Raw genomic sequence first — 21,766 nt, 5'->3', positions numbered from 1 at the left:
TAGAAATGCATGTTATTATCCAGAAGACAATGGCTCCATTTTTATTAACATTGTCTTTGTCCAGGTTTCCCCGCTGACATTTAAGAAATCTGATTTCTAACCTTTCTATTACGCCAAGCAAAGTGATTATGAATCACTTCTTTTTAGAGATATGAATTCATATTTATGGAGTTTAACTGCCTCTCTCCATGGGCATTTATTGTGATCCTTTTATGTATGTATTTATGAGAAAATAGAATAATATTTGCTATCAATTCCTATAACAACTGTCTTCGTTTCAGAATGATTCCTATGATATTCCACTGATGTGAAATTAAATAAAGATGAAAATATCAGATATAATTTTTGTATCTACATGGTCAGTCAGACAGGTTTCTGTCCATTTCTCTTTGTATTTTTTTATATATAATTCACATACCATAAAATTCATAGTTTTAAAGTATGTGATTCGGTGGTGTATAGTCTATTCACAAAGCCATGCCACCGTCACCACTGTCTTAACTCCAGAATGCTTTTGTCATTCCCAGAAGGAACCCCATGATTCTTTAATATAATATTTTTAATGGCCACTTTTCAAAAACTGAAAGTTCAACAGAGTGATGTGTCAAAATATCATATTATCTATGAATTATTTAAGGGTCTTAGGTTCCATACAATGCCACATTTTAGTGATGAGACAGGAACTTGGATTTGGATAATCCCATTCTTATTTAGAACGTACACACTGGTTCCTTCCATTTGGAGTCAGAAGGAACTGGAAGGTTTTAGATGAAGTCTGTGTAAACAGTGCTTTTATCGACATTCAGTTCAGTGCAGACGCTCAGTCGTGTCCGACTCTTTGTGACCCCATGAACCTCAACACGCCAGGCCTCCCTGTCCATCACCAAACTCATGTCCATTGATTCGGTGATGCCATCCAACCATCTCATCCTCTGTCATCCCCTTCTCCTCCTGCCCTCAATCTTTCCCAGCATCAGGGTCTTTTCCAATGAGTCAGCTCTTCGCATCAGGTGGCCAAAGTATTGGAGTTTCAGCTTCAATGTCAGTCCTTCCAATAAACACCCAGGACTGATCTCCTTTAGGATGGACTGGTTGGATCTCCTTGCAGTCCAAGGGACTCTCAAGAGTCTTCTCCAACACCACAGTTCAAAAGCATCAATTTTTCGGCATTCAGCTTTCTTTATAGTCCAACTCTCACATCCATACATGACTACTGGAAAAACCATATCCTTGACTAGACAGACCTTTGTTGACAAAGAAATGTCTCTGCTTTTTAATATGCTGTCTAGGTTGGTCATTACTTTCCTTCCAAGGAGTAAGCGTCTTTCAATTTCATGGCTGCAGTCACCATCTGCAGAAATTTTAGTGCCCCCCCAAAATAAACTCAGCCACTGTTTCCACTGTTTCCTAATCTATTTGCAATGAAGTGATGGGACCAGATGCCATGATCTTAGTTTTCTGAATGTTGAGCTTTAAGCCAACTTTTTCACTCTCCTCCTTCACTTTCATCAAGAGGCTCTTTAGTTCTTCTTCACTTTCTGCCATAAGGGTGATGTTATCTGCATATCTGAGGTTATTGATATTTCTCCCGGCAATCTTGATTCCAGCTTGTGCTTCATCCAGCCCAGTGTTTCTCATGATGTACTGCATATAAATTAAATAAGCAGGGTGACAATATACAGCCTTGATGTACTCCTTTTCCTATTTGGAACCAGTCTGTTGTTCCATGTCCAGTTCTAACTGTTGCTTCCTGACCTGCATACAGGTTTCTCAAGAGGCAGGTCAGGTGGTCTGGTATTTCCATCTCTTTCAGAATTTTCCACAGTTTATTGTGACCCACACAGTCAAAGGCTTTGGCATAGTCAATAAAGCAGAAATAGATGTTTTTCTGGACCTCTCTGTTTTTCCCATGATCCAGTGGATGTTGGCAATTTGGTCTCTGGTTCCTCTGCCTTTTCTAAAACCAGCTTGAACATCAGGAAGTTCATGGTTCACATATTGCTGAAGCCTGGCTTGGAGAATTTTGAGCATTACTTTAGTAGCATGTGAGATGAGTGCAGTTGTGTGGTCGTTTGAGCATTCTTTGGCATTGCCTTTCTTTGGGATTGGAATGAAAACTGACCTTTTCCAGTCCTGTGGCCACTGCTGAGTTTTCCAAATTTGCTGGCATATTGAGTGCACTTTCACAGCATCATCTTTTAGAATTTGAAATAACTCAACTGGAATTCCATCACCTCCACTTCCTTTGTTCGTAGTGATGCTTCCTAAGGCCCATTTGACTTCACATTCCAGGACGTCTGGCTCTAGGTGAGTGATCATACCATTGTGATTATCTGGGTCATGAAGATCTTTTTTGTACAGTTCTGTGTATTCTTGCCGTCTCTTCTTAATATCTTCTGCTTCTGTTAGGTCCATACCATTTCTGTCCATTATTGAGCCCATCTTTGCATGAAATGTTCCCTTGGTATCTCTAATTTACTTGAAGAGATCTAGTTTTTCCCATTCTGTTGTTTTCCTCTATTTCTTTGCATTGATCACCAAGGAAGGCTTTCTTATCTCTCCTTGCTATTCTTTGGAATTCTGCATTCAAATGGGAATATTGTTCCTGTTCTATTTCGCTTTTCACTTCTCTTCTTTTCACAGCTATTTGTAAGGCCTCCTCAGACAGCCATTTTGCTTTTTTTTAATGTCTTTTACTTGGGGATGGTCTTGATTCCTGTCTCCTGTACAATGTCACGAACCTCTGTCCATAGTTCATCAGGCACTCTGTCTATCAGATCTAGTCCCTTAAATCTATTTCTCACTTCCACTGTATAATCATAAGGGATTTGATTTAGGTCATACCTGAATGGTCTAGTGGTTTTCTCCACTTTTTTTCAATTTAAGTCTGAATCTAGCAATAAGGAGTTCATGATCTGAGCCACAGTCAGCTCCCGGTCTTGTTTTTCCTGACTGTATAGAGCTTCTCCAGTCAGCTCCCGGTCTTGTTTTTCCTGACTGTATAGAGCTTCTCCATCTTTGGCTGCAAAGAATATAATCAATCTGATTTCGGTGTTTACCATCTGGTGTTTTCCATGTGTAGAGTCTTCTCTTGTGTTGCTGGAAGAGGATGTTTGCTATGGCCAGTGCATTCTCTTGGCAAAACTCTGTTAGCCTTTGCCCTGCTTCATTCTGTACTCCAAGGCCAAATTTGCCTGTTACTCCAGGTGTTTTGGAGAAAGCAATGGCACCCCACTCCAGTACTCTTGCCTGGAAAATCCCATGGACAGAGGAGCCTGGTGGGCTGCAGTCCATGAGGTCACTAAGAGTCAGACACGACTGAGTGACTTCACTTTCACTTTTCACTCTCATGTATTGGAGAAGGAAATGGCAAACCACTCCAGTGTTCTTGCCTGGAGAATCTCAGGGATGGGGGAGCCTGGTGGGCTGCAGTCTATTGGGTTACACAGAGTCGGAAACGACTGAAGTGACTTAGCCAGGTGTTTCTTGACTTCCTACTTTTGCATTCCAGTCCCTTATAATGAGAAGGACATCTTTTTGGGGTGTTAGTTCTAAAAGGCCTTGTGGGTCTTCATAGAACCGTTCAGCTTCTTCAGCATTACTGGTTGGGGCATAAACTTGGATTACCGTGATATTGAATGGTTTGCCTTGGAAATGAACAGAGATCATTCTGTCATTTTGGAGATTGCATCCAAGTACTGCATTTCAGACTCTTCTGTTGACTATGATGGCTACCCCATTTCTTCTAAGGGATTTATCGCCACAGTAGTAGATATAATGGTCATCTGAGTTAAATTCACCATTCTAGTCCATCTTAGTTCGCTGATTCCTAGAATGTCGATGTTCACTCTTGCCATCTCCTGTTTGACCACTTCCAATTTGCCTTGATTCATAGACCTAACATTCCAGGTTCCTATGCAATATTGCTCTTTACAGCATCAGACCTTGCTTCTATCACCAGTCACATCCACACCTGGGTGTTGTTTTTATTTTGGTTCCTCCCTTCATTCTTTCTGAAGTTATTTCTCTACTGATCTCCAGTAGCATATTGAACCAGAAAAATAACACCTGCTCAGATCAAGCAAATCATAGCGGCACGTATAGCCAAGTAAGTGATGCTGTCCTTGTGCACAGAGATTCTGTTACACAAACTATTCTCCTAAGTGAGGGAATTTGTCCCTTAGAAATTGCTCGTTAGAACATTGGGACCTCACGCATCACGTTAAAGATCCATAAATGTCCTCTCAATGGAGAAGAGAATATGCATGATCATATCAACCCAGTATTTGCATAGGCTGCTTCTGATCAACAGATTGTCATGATGCATGGCATCATGGAATCCTGCTCTGGTGCTCCAGAGACAGCTGAGAAGTCTCATGGGAGCCTTCTTCAGTCATTGCTACAAGGACTAAAATACTAGGAGATCAGGAACTCAGGCTTAGGATTTGACAAAATACCCTCATCTCTAATTGAAACGATTTATTTATATAGTTGGTACAAAGTATGCATGTAATATTTCATGACTGAGTACATCTTTTACTGTTAAAAAAAAAAAGCCCCCACTTTTGGTTGTGAGATGAGTAGAATTCAGAATCTAGCAGCATTGTATTCTTCCCATTACTTTGCCAATGCAGAATTTCTTCAGAAAGGGATCTAAATATAATTGTTAAGAATGTGCACTCTAGAGGCAGACAAATCTGATTATGTATCCCAGGTTCCTCAGTTTTGACCCATGGAGCCTCAGGCAAAGTTTAACCTCTGTGATTTTTTTTTTCTTATGTGTAAAATGATAATTCTCCAACTACCAACCTCATAGGGTTATTGTGTAGGAATAAAATCAGATGATGTTTGGACAGAGCTCCTCACAGAATTAGGCACATAACAAGTACTCAGTAGACATTAGTTGAGTTGTTTAGTCGCTAAGTCATGTCCGATTCTTTGCGACCCCGTGGACTGTAGCCCATCAGGCTCCTCTGTCAATGGGATTCTCTAGGCAAGAATACTGCAGTGAGTTGCCATTCCCTTCTCCAAACATTAGTTAGCCATCCATTAACAAATGTTCACTGTTATAATACCACTAGAAAAGGGCAAATGTTACTGACATCCCAAACAGAATACGACACCATGTAGTTCCCATGTGTCTGTTTTTGTTTTTTTTTTGCTTTAAATAGTCTCATCTTCCATTTTGTCCTTGATTATTTCATACAGGCACTTCGAGGAGAAATTGCACCTCTAAAAGAGAATGTAAGCCACGTCAATGACCTTGCTCGCCAACTCACCACGTTGGGCATTCAGTTATCACCATATAATCTCAGCACTCTGGAAGACCTGAACACCAGATGGAAGCTTCTGCAGGTAGGCACATTATAAACATTGCAGTTTCTTCTCTCAATAAGGCAATATACAGATAAGGCTTGTTTGTAAGGAACAATGCAAGTAATTTCTTCATATGATACTCATGATAGTTTGTGAGTGTATGATATTTTGTATTATTTAATAATTTATTATTTCATTTTAAGCATATTAATATTAATTTTTAAATGGCTTAAAGTTAGACTTTACTATATCTTGCAGTTAACATGGAAGATAATACTGAATCATGCTTTAAGAACTAAATTACTGGCATGCCATTACTTTGTACTATCATACCTTGGATTCTTAAAATGTCTTTCCTTTTGGAATCCTAACTTAAAACAAAAGTTAATGGTAGGACACATTCTAAATCTTTTAAAGAAAGGCTATCCTACCACAAACCGACTCATGAAAGTTTTTCATAGTAAATAAAGGGAATGTAAGTGTGCGCAAGGTCATGCTTACTGGCTATGGGACCTTTGGCAAATTAACTTTTCTGTGTCTCAGTGTTTTACCTGAAGAAAATGGGAATGTTAAATGTTCCTAAAATATTGGTCTTTTGTTAGGATGAGTAAGTCAAAACACATGAGACGTGCTTAGTACAGTATTAGCTACATAGTAAAAAACACTGTGAATTCTAGTTCTTGGTGTTACTGCAGTTATAATTGTTATTATTATAGCATACAGGTTTTCGAATCAGACTTACTTGAAGTCACTTGACCTCTTTGCTTGTCCATTTCCTCATCTCCAGCATACTTGCTGTAATGTTAAAGGGACTAATTGTTGTAGAGTTATTGGTACAGTACCTGGCTCATAGTAAGAACTCAGACAATGGAATGGTGAAAGAGGTGTGTCTACACTTTCCCTTCATGAAGGCTACCACTAATAAACTCCCACCCCTGCAACTGGTTTGATTATAGAATTAAAGAATTGTTTCTTCTCTTTTTCCAGTTTCATAAGATGCACAAAGTATGCTCCTGGGGACAGAGAGGAAAGAGGAAACTGGGTTTAAAAATATTTGCTTTCAGTGTTTTAGTAAGAAAAAAAATGATAAACCAGATTACTTTTCCTATATGCAGTCCATTTAGCAGTGTGATTGAAAGTCCTGTTGAAGAATTGTTAGATCTTTAATAAAAACAAGACCTCTCGAGATCTCATATAATTTAATTTTTGTTGTGATGATAGTCTTGAAATATATGTATGATAGATTGTTATAAGTGGCATTGATTAAAGCCAGACAATATAGTTAAGAGATTACATGCATTTCTATGTCTATTTGCCCCATAGTGGTTACATACTATTAAAGTCTTATCAGTATTATCCTTAGTATATTTTTTTCATTTTAAACATAAATAAGGAAAGTAATAAATGTCCAAGGAAAACCAATGGTCGCATTTGTTCCTTTCAAGTACTCTTGAACCATTATCTTAACATTACTTTTAGAGAGCTAAATGCCACATTTGCTTTCAGAATGTGATATAAATTTGTGAAAATGGCATGTAATTTTACAAATGAGATAAAAATATTATGACTGATAGGAAAGAAAGTTTAAAAAAAATCAGTGTGAGTGATCCATCATAGTTGTACTATTTATTTAAATATAAAATATGAGAAAATAGTAACAGTTTGATTTTATCCATCCTTTAAAATGAATAAGGGACTTGGTTATAAATCTAGGAATGTACATAAAGAAGATAGGTGTTGTAGTAAAAAAAACTGTAGGAGTGAATGATAGAACACCTAACTGCAAACTGAAGCTCAGCTATTATTTGACCATATTATCTTGGGAAAGCCATTTGACCTCTCAAAGCTTCTATTTCCACATTTGTAAAACAAGATAATGCATTTTATCTTAGGTCACAGTCCATTCAGTCCTGATTCTGTATGTGCATATCTGGGGGAGATCCACATATGTTGGAATTTAGTTTAGAATCAGTGGATTTGCTTCCTCTTCATAATACAAATGTGACTGACTGGAATTATATTCCTCCATCAGTATAATTCTAGCTTTTAAAACCCTCATCCCCAAACACCCTTATAGACAGCCTTCTCATAGTAAATGGTTCAGTTTGTGGTATATGCTCTTATTGTGGCACATTCCACATGTTGCTATTTTTTAATGTGACCTTAAGAGTAGACTTAAGTGTTTTTTCTAGCAGAAAGGTGATAAATTCAAGGTTTTAAGTTGCACATAGCTGAGTCAACTTGATTCCATTCTTTTATCTGACCAGAATCTAACCATTCTGCTATATTATAAATGTGAGTACTTATTCAGAAAAGGAACAAAGCAAGAAATGAGGTTCACATCAAACAACTCTATCCCCATTACTGGAAGAGCAACTCATAACAACCTATCGAGAACATTGTCCATTTAGAAGAATATGTGGGAGACTAAAGGATTACCCAGCTTCTGTGGAGGAGGGTGTTAGCCCTCCATTATTGTGACATCACATTAATTCATTCACTTACAGTGCTATGTCAGTCAACGAAAATCATGATAAAAGTGAGAGTTCATCTTTGCTTCTGGATTTGCTCAAAGAAAAAGCAAGAATGGAGAATTGGGGTAGTGGGAGGGTAGACATAAGTCTAAGAAAAAGAGTCTTACATTTGAGCAAATAGTGTAATTGAAGAAGTGGAATGACATACTACCAGGCTCTAGGTACTTGATATCAGAATATCCTGGGTTTACCTTTGGGCCGGGTGGGAACGCTGTACTGTGTCTTGCTGTGTGTGGGCTTTTCTCTAGTTGCAGCAAATGGGGGCTACTCTCTAGTTGTGGTGTGCAGACTTCTTATTGCAGTGGCTTCTCTTGTGGAGCACAGTCTCTGGGATGCAAAAAAGTGAAAGTCAGTCAGTCGTGACCAACTCTTTGCGACCCCATGGACTGTAGCCTGCCAGGCTTCTCTGTCCATGGAATTCTCCAGGCCAGAATGCTGGAGTGGGTAGCCATTCCCTTCTCCAGGAGATCTTCCCAACCCAGGGATCGAAGCCAGGTCTCCTGCATTGCGGGCATTTTCTTTACTGTCTGAGCCACCAGGGAAGCCCAGGGATTCAGTAATTGTGGCACACAGGCTCACTCGTGATTTAGTTGCTCTGCAGCATGTGGAATCTTCTGGGACCAGGGATCGAACCCGTATCCCTTGCATTGGCAGGCAGATTCTTATCGAGCCACCTGGGAAAATCTGTCCTGGGTTTCTTACATGGGCCATTAATTTTTACTTTAAAGAAAAGTCATGCTGGTTTTCTAGCTGTATGTAATATCTCTCAAAATGTTAGAAACAGATAAACCATAGAGATCTGAACATCAACAGCAGGGTAAGATCCAGTCACAGAATATCTGTACATAGAAATAGAATGTACAGGGAGTTCTGGATTTATATTGAATCCACAAATAGAAGTATAGAGCCATTGCTTTGCCCATTTGAAACTCTCTGTGGGAATAAAATCCTGCTTTCTCCCTTAGAGTGGGCACGTTAGTGTGGATGTTTCTATGACACCATTGGACGATGTGTTTTTGCAAAGGAAACCATTATTCCTTGTAATAGCAAAAAGTTTTCATGTACATTGTTTCACTTAATCCTCAAAACGTAATGATTATGTATTATGATTACATAATATCATTGTGTCCTTGTACAAGTAAGGAAACTGAGACTTAGAGACGGTAAGTGACACATTCACAGTCGCATAGCTTTTAAGTGGCAGTCACAATCTAAATCAGATCTGAGCTGCAACTCCCTACTCTTTTTGTTGCCTTGTCTCACAGTGGACTTAACAAAGTCATACTTTAGAGCTGTTTTGGGCAACATAATATTTCACTTTTTTTTCCATGCTTCCCTTCGTTTTTAAATGATCCTCAGGAATATTAACTTTGAAAGCTTCCTTTGCAAACCAATGGATTAATGAGCCCCAGTTCAATGTACCCCTTAAAATCATACCTGTCGTTTCAAATATAAAATTATAAAGCATTATATTTCTCATTGTCTTTAGAATTCAGCAATGGTACTAAAAGCAACCAAAAGTGAATTTAATGAGTTAGCCTTTAAAGTGGAACCAGTGTTAATATCTGATCCAGGAGAAATGAGTATTGAAACCAAACGGGAAGAAAATTAAACTGATGATAAGCCCTTCTAATTTTGAAGCAGTGCACATACTTTTAGTGCCAAAGTTGTGCTCTTTAGTCACCAAACACAAGTACTATAGGGAATATTCTATAAGAGTACGAGCGGGAATATTCTATAAGAAAGTACTACTAGGGAATGTTCTACCCATTTCTCACCCTCATGAGTAAACCCATGAATAGCAACAGGAGCTGAAAATACACTTTAATATAAAGAGTAAATGCTTTGTTGACTGTAGGATGTATGAAATGTAATCACTTGAAAAATATTAAATATGAAGACATTTCTCTGTGTGACATTCTTTAAATATGTTTAAGGACAGCATCATGAATTATGTATGTTTTTAAAGGTTTCCTAAAAGTTTTCCAAAGTCATATGGACAGTTTTGTACTCTATCTTCACATCTTTGCGGTAACTTGATGTCACGGGGATCTAGACCCTCATCTTCTATACACTCCCTTCCTTCTTTCATTCTTTGCTTCTTCTTTTGTTTAGTTGGCACTGATTAACCAGCTACTGGGTACCAAGCAAACATTGTCATTGTCGTATCTGGTCCAAGGACATCATGACCAAAACTCTCTTCACCACTTGTGCCAACTTAAGCCAAGTTTTATAGATATATTTTATTTCATTACTTCCATAATGTCCCACCCTCCCTCCCTTTCTCCGTCTTATAAACAAAAAATATATATATGCTATTGTGACACTAATACTATAAAAGTAGTACCTTTTCAGATCTCCTATTTACAAATTGTGCAATAGTTTCTGACTGTGAGGTTGATCTCCATAATCAGATTAGCAAGATTCGTGGAAGGAGCCATATTTAGCTGGGCAACAGAAATATTTTCATGGCTTCATTTAAAAAAAAGCTAAATAAAATTTTTAATTAAAAAAATTAAAAATTCCAACAGAGAAGTTTATGTTCTTTACTTGGGTGGGAGAGCTTTTTGAAGCAGGCTATCTCTCACTCTCTCTCTATCTGTCCTTTTCATTATTGAGCACATGATTTGATCCTTTAAATGAATTGATGGATTTTGAACATTTTCATCATTTTTTTTTAAGGATCTTGTACTAATCATTTTATGTTGTGCTTTATGGAGCCCCTTCTAGGTAGGCAGTGTAGGTGACCTGGGCGGATTCCTCTTAGAAATAATGTGGACCCATTACCAACTGAAGGCTTCCCTGGTGGCTCAGACAATAAAGAATCTCCCTACAATACAGGAGACCCAGGTTTGATCCCTAGGTTGGGAAGACCCCCTGGAGAAGGAAATGGCAGCCCACTCCAGTATTCTTGCTTGGAGAATCCCATGGAATGAGGAGCCTGGCGGGCTACAGTCTATGGGGTCACAAAGAGTTGGACATGACTGAGCAACTAACACTTTTTTTTACTCACTGAGGGCTGGTCTACTGATATCTGCTTTGCATGCCTTCCCTGGACTTTTTCTTTAACAAGACCAGAAATGATTCTCCTTGTGGTTATATCACAGAACTCAGAAGAAAATGATACATCTGTGGCCATTCTCAAAGGAAATGTTTTCCTGCATCAGTGATTCTAAAATGTTCATGACACCAGAAGACTTACTAAAACACAGATCACTATGTGACTGCTGTGGATGGGCCCCACTTGGGAAGTTTTTGATTCAGTAGGTCGGGAATGGGGCCTGAGATTCTGCAGTTCTAACTAGCTCCCAAGTGAGGCTGATGCTGCTGATCCAGAGCTCATGCTTTAAGAAATGTTCATCTATATTAAGCACTTGCTGAGTACAGCTGAGTTTAAAAGGTTTTTTAAATAATTATATATATATATACACACACACACGTGTGTGTGTGTGTGTGTGTGCTCAGTTGCTGCAGTCATATTCAACTCTTTGTGACCCTATGGACTGTAGCCCACCAGGCTCCTCTCTCCATGGGATTTTCCAATAGAAAACATCTCATGGTACCTTGCACAAGTCATATATATATATACACATACACACACACATACAGGAGAAGGCAATGGCACCCCACTCCAGTACTCTTGCCTGGAAAATCTCATGGGCAAAGGAGCCTGGTAGGCTGCAGTCCATGGGGTCACAAAGAGTCAGACATGACTGAGTGACTTCACTTTTTTTTTCATTTTCATGCATTGGAGAAGGAAATGGCAACCCACTACAGTGCTCTTGCCTGGAGAATCCCAGGGACGGGGGAGCCTGGTGGGCTGCCGTCTATGGGGTCACACAGAGTCAGACACAACTGAAGCAACTTAGCAGCAGCAGTAGCAGTATATATATATATATATATATATATATATGACTGTGGGGTTAGACTGTGGGAAATAAGTATAATGTCATTCAGAAAATTCTATATTAGAGGAATGTTACAGTGCTACAGAAACATGGAGACCCAAGCACTTGACTTATCTTTGAGGCAGAGAGAAGAGGGTAAAGGGAAACTTAGTAGATTCCTGGTAACACCATATGAATTTATAAATCCAAAACTGTGAATATGGATAAATATAATAAACATAATGTAAATAATTTAGAGTTACTGTATTTCATGACACATGATCTAGAACTATGCTTTCCACTCTGATAGCTACATGTGGATACTGAGCTCTTGAATATAGCCAGTCCAAATTGAGGTGTGTTGAAAGACTTTGTACCAAAAAAAGAATGTAAACGATCTCATTAATATTTTTTATATGCTGAAGTGATAATATTTGATGTACTTGGTTAAGTAAAATATATCATATAATTAATCTCACACATATTTTTAATCGTTTGAATTTAGGCATTTCTCTTAAAAATGAACACAGTGAGCCTGTAGCTTCAAGTAAAACACCTGACAGTGTTTGTTTCTTTTTTTTACTTTTTTAATGTGTCTACTAGAAAATTGTAAATAGTGTATGCAACTCTCATTCTATTTCTGTTGGATACTACTGGTCTAGAAAGTAGTTCTCAAAACCTAGCATGGATAAATGTCACCTGCATAGCTGGTTGAAACAGCCCTCAAAACTCAGTAGGTATTGGCTGGAGCCTATGATTCTGCATTTCTGTCAAGCTCCCAGGAGATGCTGTTGATCTGTGACCACCTGTAAAATTCATCCTCAAACTGTGGGTCACAGAGCTTTATAGAGAGGTGTGGAAATATAGTTTTGCATGAAGTACCATCTGTAGTTTCAGCACACGATTGTCTTGCCCATATACCAATTGTTATTCAGTCACTGAGTTGTGTCCGACTCTTTGTGACCCCATGGACTGCAGCACACCAGTCTTCCCTGTCCCTCACTGTCTCCTGGAGCTTGCTCAAACTCATGTCCATTGAGTTGGTGATGCCATCCATCCTCTGTCACCCCCTTCTCCTCCTGCCTTCAACCTTTCCAGGCATCAGGGTCTTTTCCAGTGAGTTGGCTCTTTGTATCATGTGGCCAAAGTATTGGAGCTTCAGCATCAGCCCTTCCAATGAATATTCAGGGTTGATTTCCTTTAGGACTGACTGGTTTGACCCATATACCAGCATTTTTCATAAATTAGTAACTGCAATTGTGTTATTAAAGTCATACAGATTTTTATCAGCTGATCACTTTTTCAGAATTAACAGATATTAAATAGTACTTTAATCATGTGCTGCTGCTGCTGCTGCTACTAAGTTGCTTCAATCATGTCCGACTCTGTGCGACCCCATAGATGGCAGCCCACCAGGCTCCCCCGTCCCTGGCATTCTCCAGGCAAGAACACTGGAGTGGGTTGCCATTTCCTTCTCCAATGCATGACAGTGAAAAGTGAAAGATAAGTTGCCCAGTTATGTCTGACTCTCAGCGACCATGTGGGGATCCTCTAATTCTTGGAAAGTTAATAAAGGAGCCACAGGATTGAAAGACTGAAAGCAAGTATCCAAAAATACTGTGGGAAAAGTTACTCAAACACATTCTAAACTGTAGGTAGCTTCTATAAAAAGATTTCAACTAGAACATCAAGTTTGATGTGCCCGTGGGCAGGAGTTTTTGTTTTTGTTTTTTTGTTTTTAAGTGGAGGATAAAGGAAATGGAAAGAACAAAGGGAAAAGAAGAATGTGTTTGTTTTAGAAAAGGTTAGATCACAGAAGGATTTGTTGACATTAGGAATAGATTGACCTATGACAAAAAGGACAATTAGGTTCAAGGAAAATATCTTTTTGGTAAAGAAAGAACAATCATTTATGCTGAACCTCATCTTTGTTTAAAAAAAAAAAAGAGGACGTGAACAATGTCCTTTAAATATTTAAAAGAATGTATAAATCTGAATGTCCAGCCTAGTCGCAGCCCTTAGAACATACTTAGGGCAAAGGGCAGTGTCAAGCTTATGTACATTTTCCTCAGTCAGTGTGGCTTACAGTGTTTTTACAGCTAATTGTACTTTAGTCAAGAGGAATGATACTGAAGTTGCCCAGGTAACCCTGAAAGTAACATAGACCAGATGTTCCAGAGTCCATCCTCCCTTACCCCAAAGAAGAATCTAGTTTTCAGAGGCATACTTTATTTTGTCAAAAGCCACCAGGATGTGCAGGACTATAGGGAGAAAAATGAGTGAGGTCGGGAGGGTGACCAAAACAGTTTTATGAGGTACAAAATGAGAATGCAGCCAGTAGGAGCCAAAGAGATATTTATCAGTTAGAGAGGATGCAAGGCATATTCATTGTTGAGAGAGAGTATAAAGTGAACCCAACTCATCATAAGATACTGGTTTGGTTACCTGAATGCTTGATCTTTCTGGACCACTTACTTCCTAATTTGTTTTCATAAGGAACACTTTTTGCTAGTTTTGAAGCCAGCTACTATGGCAATACAGATAACTCTTTCATTATTGTTTTCAAAGATGGCCTGGGCTCCTGTTAGATGTGTTCAAACAGCATTTTTATGTACGTATGCAAGTATGTATTTCTCTTAGCTTCTCGATCTCTTTAATTTCTCCCCAGAAATACACATATAATGACGAGTACTTAAAATTGCCCCAATGCTCATATTCTCTTTTCCTTCTCCCTCAGTGTACAGCTGACATTTGCCCTTGGCTCACAACTCTCACTGCGTTTTTCATTTTTCTTCCAAGTGTCCTTCTCCCTCCAGGCTGACCTCCCTTTGCTCACTGCAGCCTGACCTCGCCCCAGCCATTCTTCTGCATTTGTTTGCCCCGGTGGTTTGCATCTTTGCTTTTCCCAGTCTCCCGCTGCGTGTGAACCTCCCCCCACCACTCCGCCAGCAGCTGCTCACATTTCCCAGGCTACGTCATGCACAACATTCAAAGAGCTGCTGTTTTCACATTTCCACCAGAGAGACGCCCCCTCTCCTTCTTCCCTCCACATTCCTCTAGAAATAACCCCCATTCAGAACATATGAAAAGCTGCATGTTAAAGCCAACTCTGTAAGTAGGACTGGAAGCTGGCTGATGAAATTCAGAAATGCTATTTGTAAAGGTCAGTACCACAAAGGGCATTCTAAATTAATATAGGCCATCTTAAAATTTCTCGATTCTTACCAATTCTGTAATGTCCTTAAAATCATCAGCATTATGACGGAAGTTCTCCCTTCAATTAATAAAGTCATTAATCTCAGAGGTAGAGATGTGGTTGGAAAATATAAATTAGAAAATATTAGAAATGCAGGTGGTTTTCTTTTGACACAAGGTCATACTTTTGGGGCCAGTGCCATTGCACCCTATAGATTTTGAGAAGAATTGATTTTAGTCAGTGTTATGCATTGCTGAAATTAATCATGGATTGCACTCATGCTTTGAAGCCTCACAATCACCCTTTGAGGTAGATATTATTTTTATCCTCGTTTTACAAGTGAGGAGATTGAGAAACCAAAAGGTTAGGGTGCCTGCCTGAGGTCACACAGCTGGTAAGTGAGAGAATCAGGATCTGAACTCAGGCAGCCTGGCTGGGGAGTCTCTCAGAACAACTATCTATGCAGTACCACTTCTTTGCTCTACAGTTAGACATGACAGTATTTCCTCTTCTTTTACAATCCAAACCTTGAAGCAGAAAGTATAACTTCCTCCTAATGTTTATTAATTTGTCGGGAAGCACCTGCATTAAGAATTTAGGAAATGCAGATTTAAAGTAGGATGAGTTGGTGAATCTCAGACCACCATCTCAGGACTAGCCTGTTGAGCATGGAGGTGGAATCACTCAGACAAAAAAGGAGAATCTCATTCACAGAACCAGGAGCACTTAATCATTAGTTCTTCCTGAAGTGAGCTGAAATACACTTTCATTCAATACATAGTTTCCATTTAAGAAATATTTTTCTAGTCCCTACGCTGTGCCAGACTCTGTGCTATATAGTAGGGGTGTGGTCATGGAAATAGTAAGAAGTCTCTGCCCTAATGGGGATTATAGTTTCTTGGAAAGACAGACATTTTAGAAGTTCCCATATATTAATAATAATTACAAATTGTTATGAATGTGATAAGAGAAAATGTAGGGCATGTACTGAGAACCTAACCTTGTGTGTGTGTGTGTGTGTGTGTGTGTGTGTGTGTGTGTGTGTGTGTTGTGTGTTGTGGTGAGGGTGGGCAGCAGGAAAGGCTGATCAGGAAGACTTCCCAGAGAAAGTGGCCTTCCAGCTGAAACCTAAAGGATGAAAACAGGTTAGCTAAGTGACTTTGCTATTCATCTGCAGCTTTTATTCTGAATGGCCTGAAGCTTAGAACTAACAAACTAAAAACAGAATAGAAAAATTCCAGTATGTAAATTTAATTACTAAGAATCATTTGAAGTAATGGGCTGCAGAGTTAATATATAATTAAGTCACATCAAAAGATTTCCTATCATTATCTCAGACAGCATTCGGTTTCCCTGCTTCATAGTACTTAGGAAAATCTATAGCTGTATGTTTATTAAAAGTTTATCTGCACCACTTTGAATGTCAGCTCCATGAAGGCAGAGGCCCTAACTACCATATCTACTGATAATTGGCAGGTAGTATCTGTTACATAGTAAGCATTCAATAAAATATTTCTTAAGTTGCTGAATTCATGAAGTTAAACAAAAATGCAGTTGAAAACCAAGTGGATAGTTATACCACAGGGGGTATATTAGGAAACAAAACTATTATTTCTGAAGAAACAGTATTCATGTCTTAATAAGTTAAATAATTTTCAAAAATTCCAAACAGAAAAATAACTGATCAAAAATTAAAAGTGCATCCTTCCACTCTGTGGTGAACATGGTTCACTCATTTTTTAGACCTTTATCAACAATTACTAATCTATGTGCTCTGATGAGATAGAATATACTTAATAATTACCTTTGAAGGAAAATGAGAGTAGCTTTTCTTCCTTTCCCCACTTTATTTTAGTTTTGGTGTATCTGCTTAGTCGCTCAGTCGAGTACAACTCTTTGCTACCCCATGAACTGTTGCCCGCCAGGCTCCTCTGTCCACAGGGATTCTCCAGGCAAGAATACTGGAGTGGGTTGCCCTGTCTTCCTCCAGGGGATCTTCCCAACCCAGGGATTGAACTCAGGTCTCCCACATAGAGGGCAAATTCTTTACCATCTAAGCTGCCAGGTGTAACTGACATACAACTACACTCATTTTATGTCTACAACATAATGGTTTGATATTTGTATCTATTGTGAAATGATCAGCACAGTTAGTCCAATTAACTTTCGTTACCATACCTAGTTACAAAATCTTTTTTCTTGCAATGAGAACTTCTAAAATACACTCTTTTAGCATCTTTCAAATATGCAATACAGTATTAACTGTAGTTGTCATGCTGTACATTACATCCCTGTGACAACTTATTCTACAACAGACAGTTTGTACCTTTTGACCCCTTTCACCCACCCACCCCCACCTCTGAAAGCCACCAATCTCTTCTCTGTATCTATATATTTATTTTTTGTTTTATTTGTTTCAGATTTCACACGTTAGTGAGATCACACAGCTGCCATCTTTCTCTGACTGATTTCACTTACACATAATGCCCTCAAGGTCCATCCATGTTGTCACAAATGACAAGATTTCATTATACATTTTCTTTATCTGTTCATCTGTCAGTGGCCCCTTAGGTTGTTCCCACGTCTCAGCTATTATAAATAATACTGCAGTGAATTTGTAGAAAATATAGATAAATTTTCATTTTCTAGTTTACTATAAATAGAATATACAATATACGCTCTTTTATGGTCTCATTTCTTTTGGCCGGCATATTTATCTTGAGATTCATCCATAGTCTTATACAAATCATTAGTTTTTTCCTGTCTGTGGCTGAGTAATATTCCATTATATGAAAATACTCCAGTTTGTTTGTTCATTCACCTTTTAGTGGACTTCTGGGTTGTTTCCAATTTGGGGCTATTACAGATAAAGCTTCTATGAATATTCATGTACAAGTCTTTAAATGGACTTACGTTTTTATTTTTCTTGAGTAAATGCCTAGTAGACAGACACCTAGATTATATGGTAGGTGTGTGTTTAACCTGTTAAGAAACTGACCAACTGTTTTCCAAAGCAGCTGTACCATTTTACATTCACACCAGCAGTGGATGAGAGTTCTAATTCTTTCATATCCTCCCTAAATTTTGATATGGTCAATCTTTTACAGTTTAGCCATTTCAATAGATATATAGTAGTATCTCATGTGGTTTTAATTTGCATTTCCCTAACGTCTAATGCGAAGAAGGCAACGGCAACCCACTCCAGTACTCTTGCCTGGAAAATCCCATGGACGGAGGAGCCTGGAAGGCTGCAGTCCATGGGGTCGCTGAGGGTCAGACACGACTGAGCGACTTCACTTTCACTTTTCACTCTCATGCACTGGAGAAGGAAATGGCAACCCACTCCAGTGTTCTTGCCTGGAGAATCCCAGGGACGGGGGAGCCTGGTGGGCTGCCGTCTATGGGGTCGCACAGAGTCGGACACGACTGAAGTGACTTAGCAGCAGCAGCAGCAGCAATATCTAATGATATAACTTCCAGCTTTCTTGATTTGTGTCTTTATATTTAATGTGTGTTTCTTGTAGGCAGCATATATTTGGATTTTGCTGTTTGAAAATCCAATCTGACAGTCGCTTTTAATTGGGAATATTTAAACCATTTATATATAATGTGCTTATTGATCTAGTTTGGTATAAACCTATCATCAAACTACTTGTTTTTGCCTGATCCCGTTGATTCTTTGTTTGCTTGTCCCTCTTTTCTGTCTTTATTTAGATTAATTGGAATTAATGAATCCATTATCTCCTACATTGGCTTATTAGCTGTAATTGTTTTGTTATTTAGTGATTGCTTCAGGGTTTATAGTATACATCTGTAACTTATCACAGAGTATCTTCAAGTAGAAGTAGACCCCTTCACATATGATATAAGAAACTATTTTGTATTTCTGCCTTTCCTAAGTGTGTGCTGTTATTTGATCCTTTGGGGTCTTTTAAGATGAAGTGGGATTAGACTGACTGACAGTCTAGGGCTCACTATTCCCCATTACTGAGACAAGACTATTCTGTGTACACTATCCAATGCCCTGTGAATCACGAGGCCTCCACTATGTTTGGTAGGAAAGAGGCACTGTCCCCTGCCATATACGAGTGCTGGACCCTGTTTCTTCTAATCCTTCCTGGGGATTTTTCTCCCAGCTTCCTGTCATTTCCTCACACATATGTGGTCAGTATGTAGCTAAATACTGGAGAGAGACCCTCCATAGATCTCTCGGTTTCTCTCTCTGCACAGGTCTTCCTCTGTGGGCTTCTGTCCTATGAATTCTAGCTATCCTGGTCTTCTCTGACTCTCAATTCCTTCCCCTCAACTCTGGGAATCTACCAGGATACTCCTAGCTTCTTTATCCCCATGCTGTGGTCTGGAAACTCTCTCAAAGTAGTAATGTAGGACTGCCCTAGGGCTCACCTCATACATTTTCTGTCTCCCAGGGGTCACTGTGCTTCCGTGCATGATATCCATTGTCTTACAATGTACTGTTACATATATTTTGTCCATATTTTCATTATTTCAAGGCAGAAGTTAAATTTGGTCCTATTTGCTCCATCTTCTTCAGAAGCAGGGGTCCTAAAATAGCTTTTGAAGTACTGGATTTCCCTCCCCCCTTGATTTGGAGATGATATGCAAAGAATTTTGGAGGAAAACACATAATTAGTTGATAATGGGCAATCCTCCAGACACAGAGATGCTATTAGGCACTTACCAACATTGCACACACTTTGTTTTTCTTTCACAATAGCAGTGATTGCCTCGTACTGTGTCCATCATACTTTTTTGCCTAGTTGTATTTAGGGCCTTTCTTTTGTAATCAACTTGGCTAAGCTTCTGCAGGCCTTCATCTGTATCTAAAGATTCTCAGCAGGGCCTAAAACCAAAGCCATATAACAAGGTGCTCCAAGCATAAATTAGCCAATAGGACAGCAGCTAAACCTACTTTTTGAAAGAGCTGAATGTGTCCATGTGTTTCACTGCTTTAAAAATATCCACTTTGAGTTACTGAATATTTTAATATTCTTAACTTTGCACATCAGTAATCATTCTTTAAAAGCTTCTTTTTAATTATTTTTAATGCTATATCATTTAATGGCCAATGTACTTCCATGAATGTTGTATCTGAAGAGAGATAACTGGCTTAAGTTGTTACCACTCATCAGTTCAGAGGATTTTAGTCCTGAAAGTCCAGAAAGCCAACCCTTAATTTGACAGACATCATATGATATGTCATAGTTCACACAACTAGTTAATAATGGAACCAGAACCTGAAACATGTTAAGTATTCTAACAGTCTTTCATTTTATTGTTAAAAATGCATCCTTCCGTTTAAATATTCTATATTTTGAAACCTTTTAAAAAGGAATTGCTTATCCACATCCCACCAGTCTTGCAAGGTCCATGTGAAACAATGAGATAAAGACTGTGAAAGTGCTTCAGAAACTATTAAATACTATGAAAATGTAAGTTTTATTATTAGAATAGCTGTTCACTTCTGTGAAGCCTTGCTAAACTTCTTTGCTTTTCTGAACTTGATTATTCAGTATCTTTTCTAATACATTTGTTCTTCCTTTCTAAGAATTTAATCCTTTCTGCCCTGCTGGGTTGTAAAAAGGGCTTTCTTCTTTTCTAGAACTTAATGATTTTTATGGTATTATCCATCTAGTGGGTTCCCACTAAATACATGTAAATAAATAAATAAAATCGAACCACATTTCTTTCGAGATTTGTGCGGGGAAAGACTATTCTTACCCTTAAAACGAAAGTGTTAGTTGCTCAGTCACGTCTGACTCTTTGCAACCCTGTGAACTGTAGCCCACCAGGCTCATCTGTCCATGGGATTCTCCAGGCAAGAATACTTGGAGTGGGTGGCCATGCCCTTCTCCAGGGGATCTTCCCAACCCAGGGATTGACCCCAGGTCTCCCACATTGCAGGCAGATTCTTTACTGTCTGAGCTCCTAAGGAGCTCTTTAAAAGAAAAGGTACTTTCAAAGATTAGATATGATAACTCTTGCTCTTTTATATTTGCAATGAAATTGTTTTAATTGGTCTTATATTCAACTGATGCATCATATCTGCATCTCCTTGTTAAACCTGAACAGACGTCCAGGTTAACGTGAGCATTTCTAACAGCTGCCTATACTAACAAGAAAAAGAAGGGATGAGGGCAGAGTCGTGAACTTCAGATTTTTCCCTCTGAACTATAGTTCCTTTGCTCTGAATTGGCATTCCTTTCCTATGAATTATAGCTTACATTTCTCTATTGTCTCAGTTTGACTTAGTCTTTCTAAATAGGTACTTCTGTTTCCATCAATAATATCTATGGAATTACCACTTAATGTGCTTTCTTTCTGTAACATAGGAAACTCATATATGTGGGTGGATCACTCTAGCTCTGGCACTTAGGAAATATAAAAGGCTTTTGAATTGTTTCCAACAAGTCAGGACTCCTAATTCTCAGGCACAGCTTTCCCTTCAGACTCTTTAAAGTTTTAGGGGCAATAAAGTTATCCACAGGGTTGGAGCTGTGGTGCTACCCTTGGAAATTTTAACGTTAGCCTTGACTTGACTCCATCATCCATCACGTATCTCAGTGTATTTCTGTGCAATACATAGAATTTTCCTTCCAGAGTTATCTTTCCTCTTTCTGAATGCTACCTGCTGCCTGTCTGCTTAGTGTACTCTGTTAAATCCTCTCCTTCTCCATGGGTAGTGGCCGGTTACCTGCTGGGCAAATTAGATGCTGATCCTGGTCACTGCAGCTTCCTTTCCGGCTTTTTCTGCTGCTACATCAAGCGTAAGAGTTCTCTGCTGGTAGTCAGGCTCGATCTCTGGGAAGGTGGGA

At 38.8% G+C, this 21,766-nt stretch overlaps 1 protein-coding gene across 10 annotated transcripts in view; it reads left to right on the top strand.

The window, feature by feature from the left end:
* DMD (dystrophin) overlaps positions 1 to 21,766 on the top strand; it is a 2,402,664-nt gene that overhangs the window by 2,045,527 nt on the left and 335,371 nt on the right. For all 10 annotated transcript variants that reach the window (XM_025277237.3, XM_045164452.1, XM_045164449.1 and 7 more), the window contains one exon: positions 5,209 to 5,355. In XM_025277237.3, coding sequence (XP_025133022.3) covers positions 5,209 to 5,355 — 147 coding nt within the window. The remainder of the gene's footprint in view (positions 1 to 5,208; positions 5,356 to 21,766) is intronic.

This window comes from Bubalus bubalis, chromosome X (assembly GCF_019923935.1).
Source record: "Bubalus bubalis isolate 160015118507 breed Murrah chromosome X, NDDB_SH_1, whole genome shotgun sequence".
NCBI classification, from domain to species: domain Eukaryota; kingdom Metazoa; phylum Chordata; class Mammalia; order Artiodactyla; family Bovidae; genus Bubalus; species Bubalus bubalis.
Note: the sequence above shows the minus strand (reverse complement) of the source record. Positions and strands in the feature narration are given on the sequence as shown.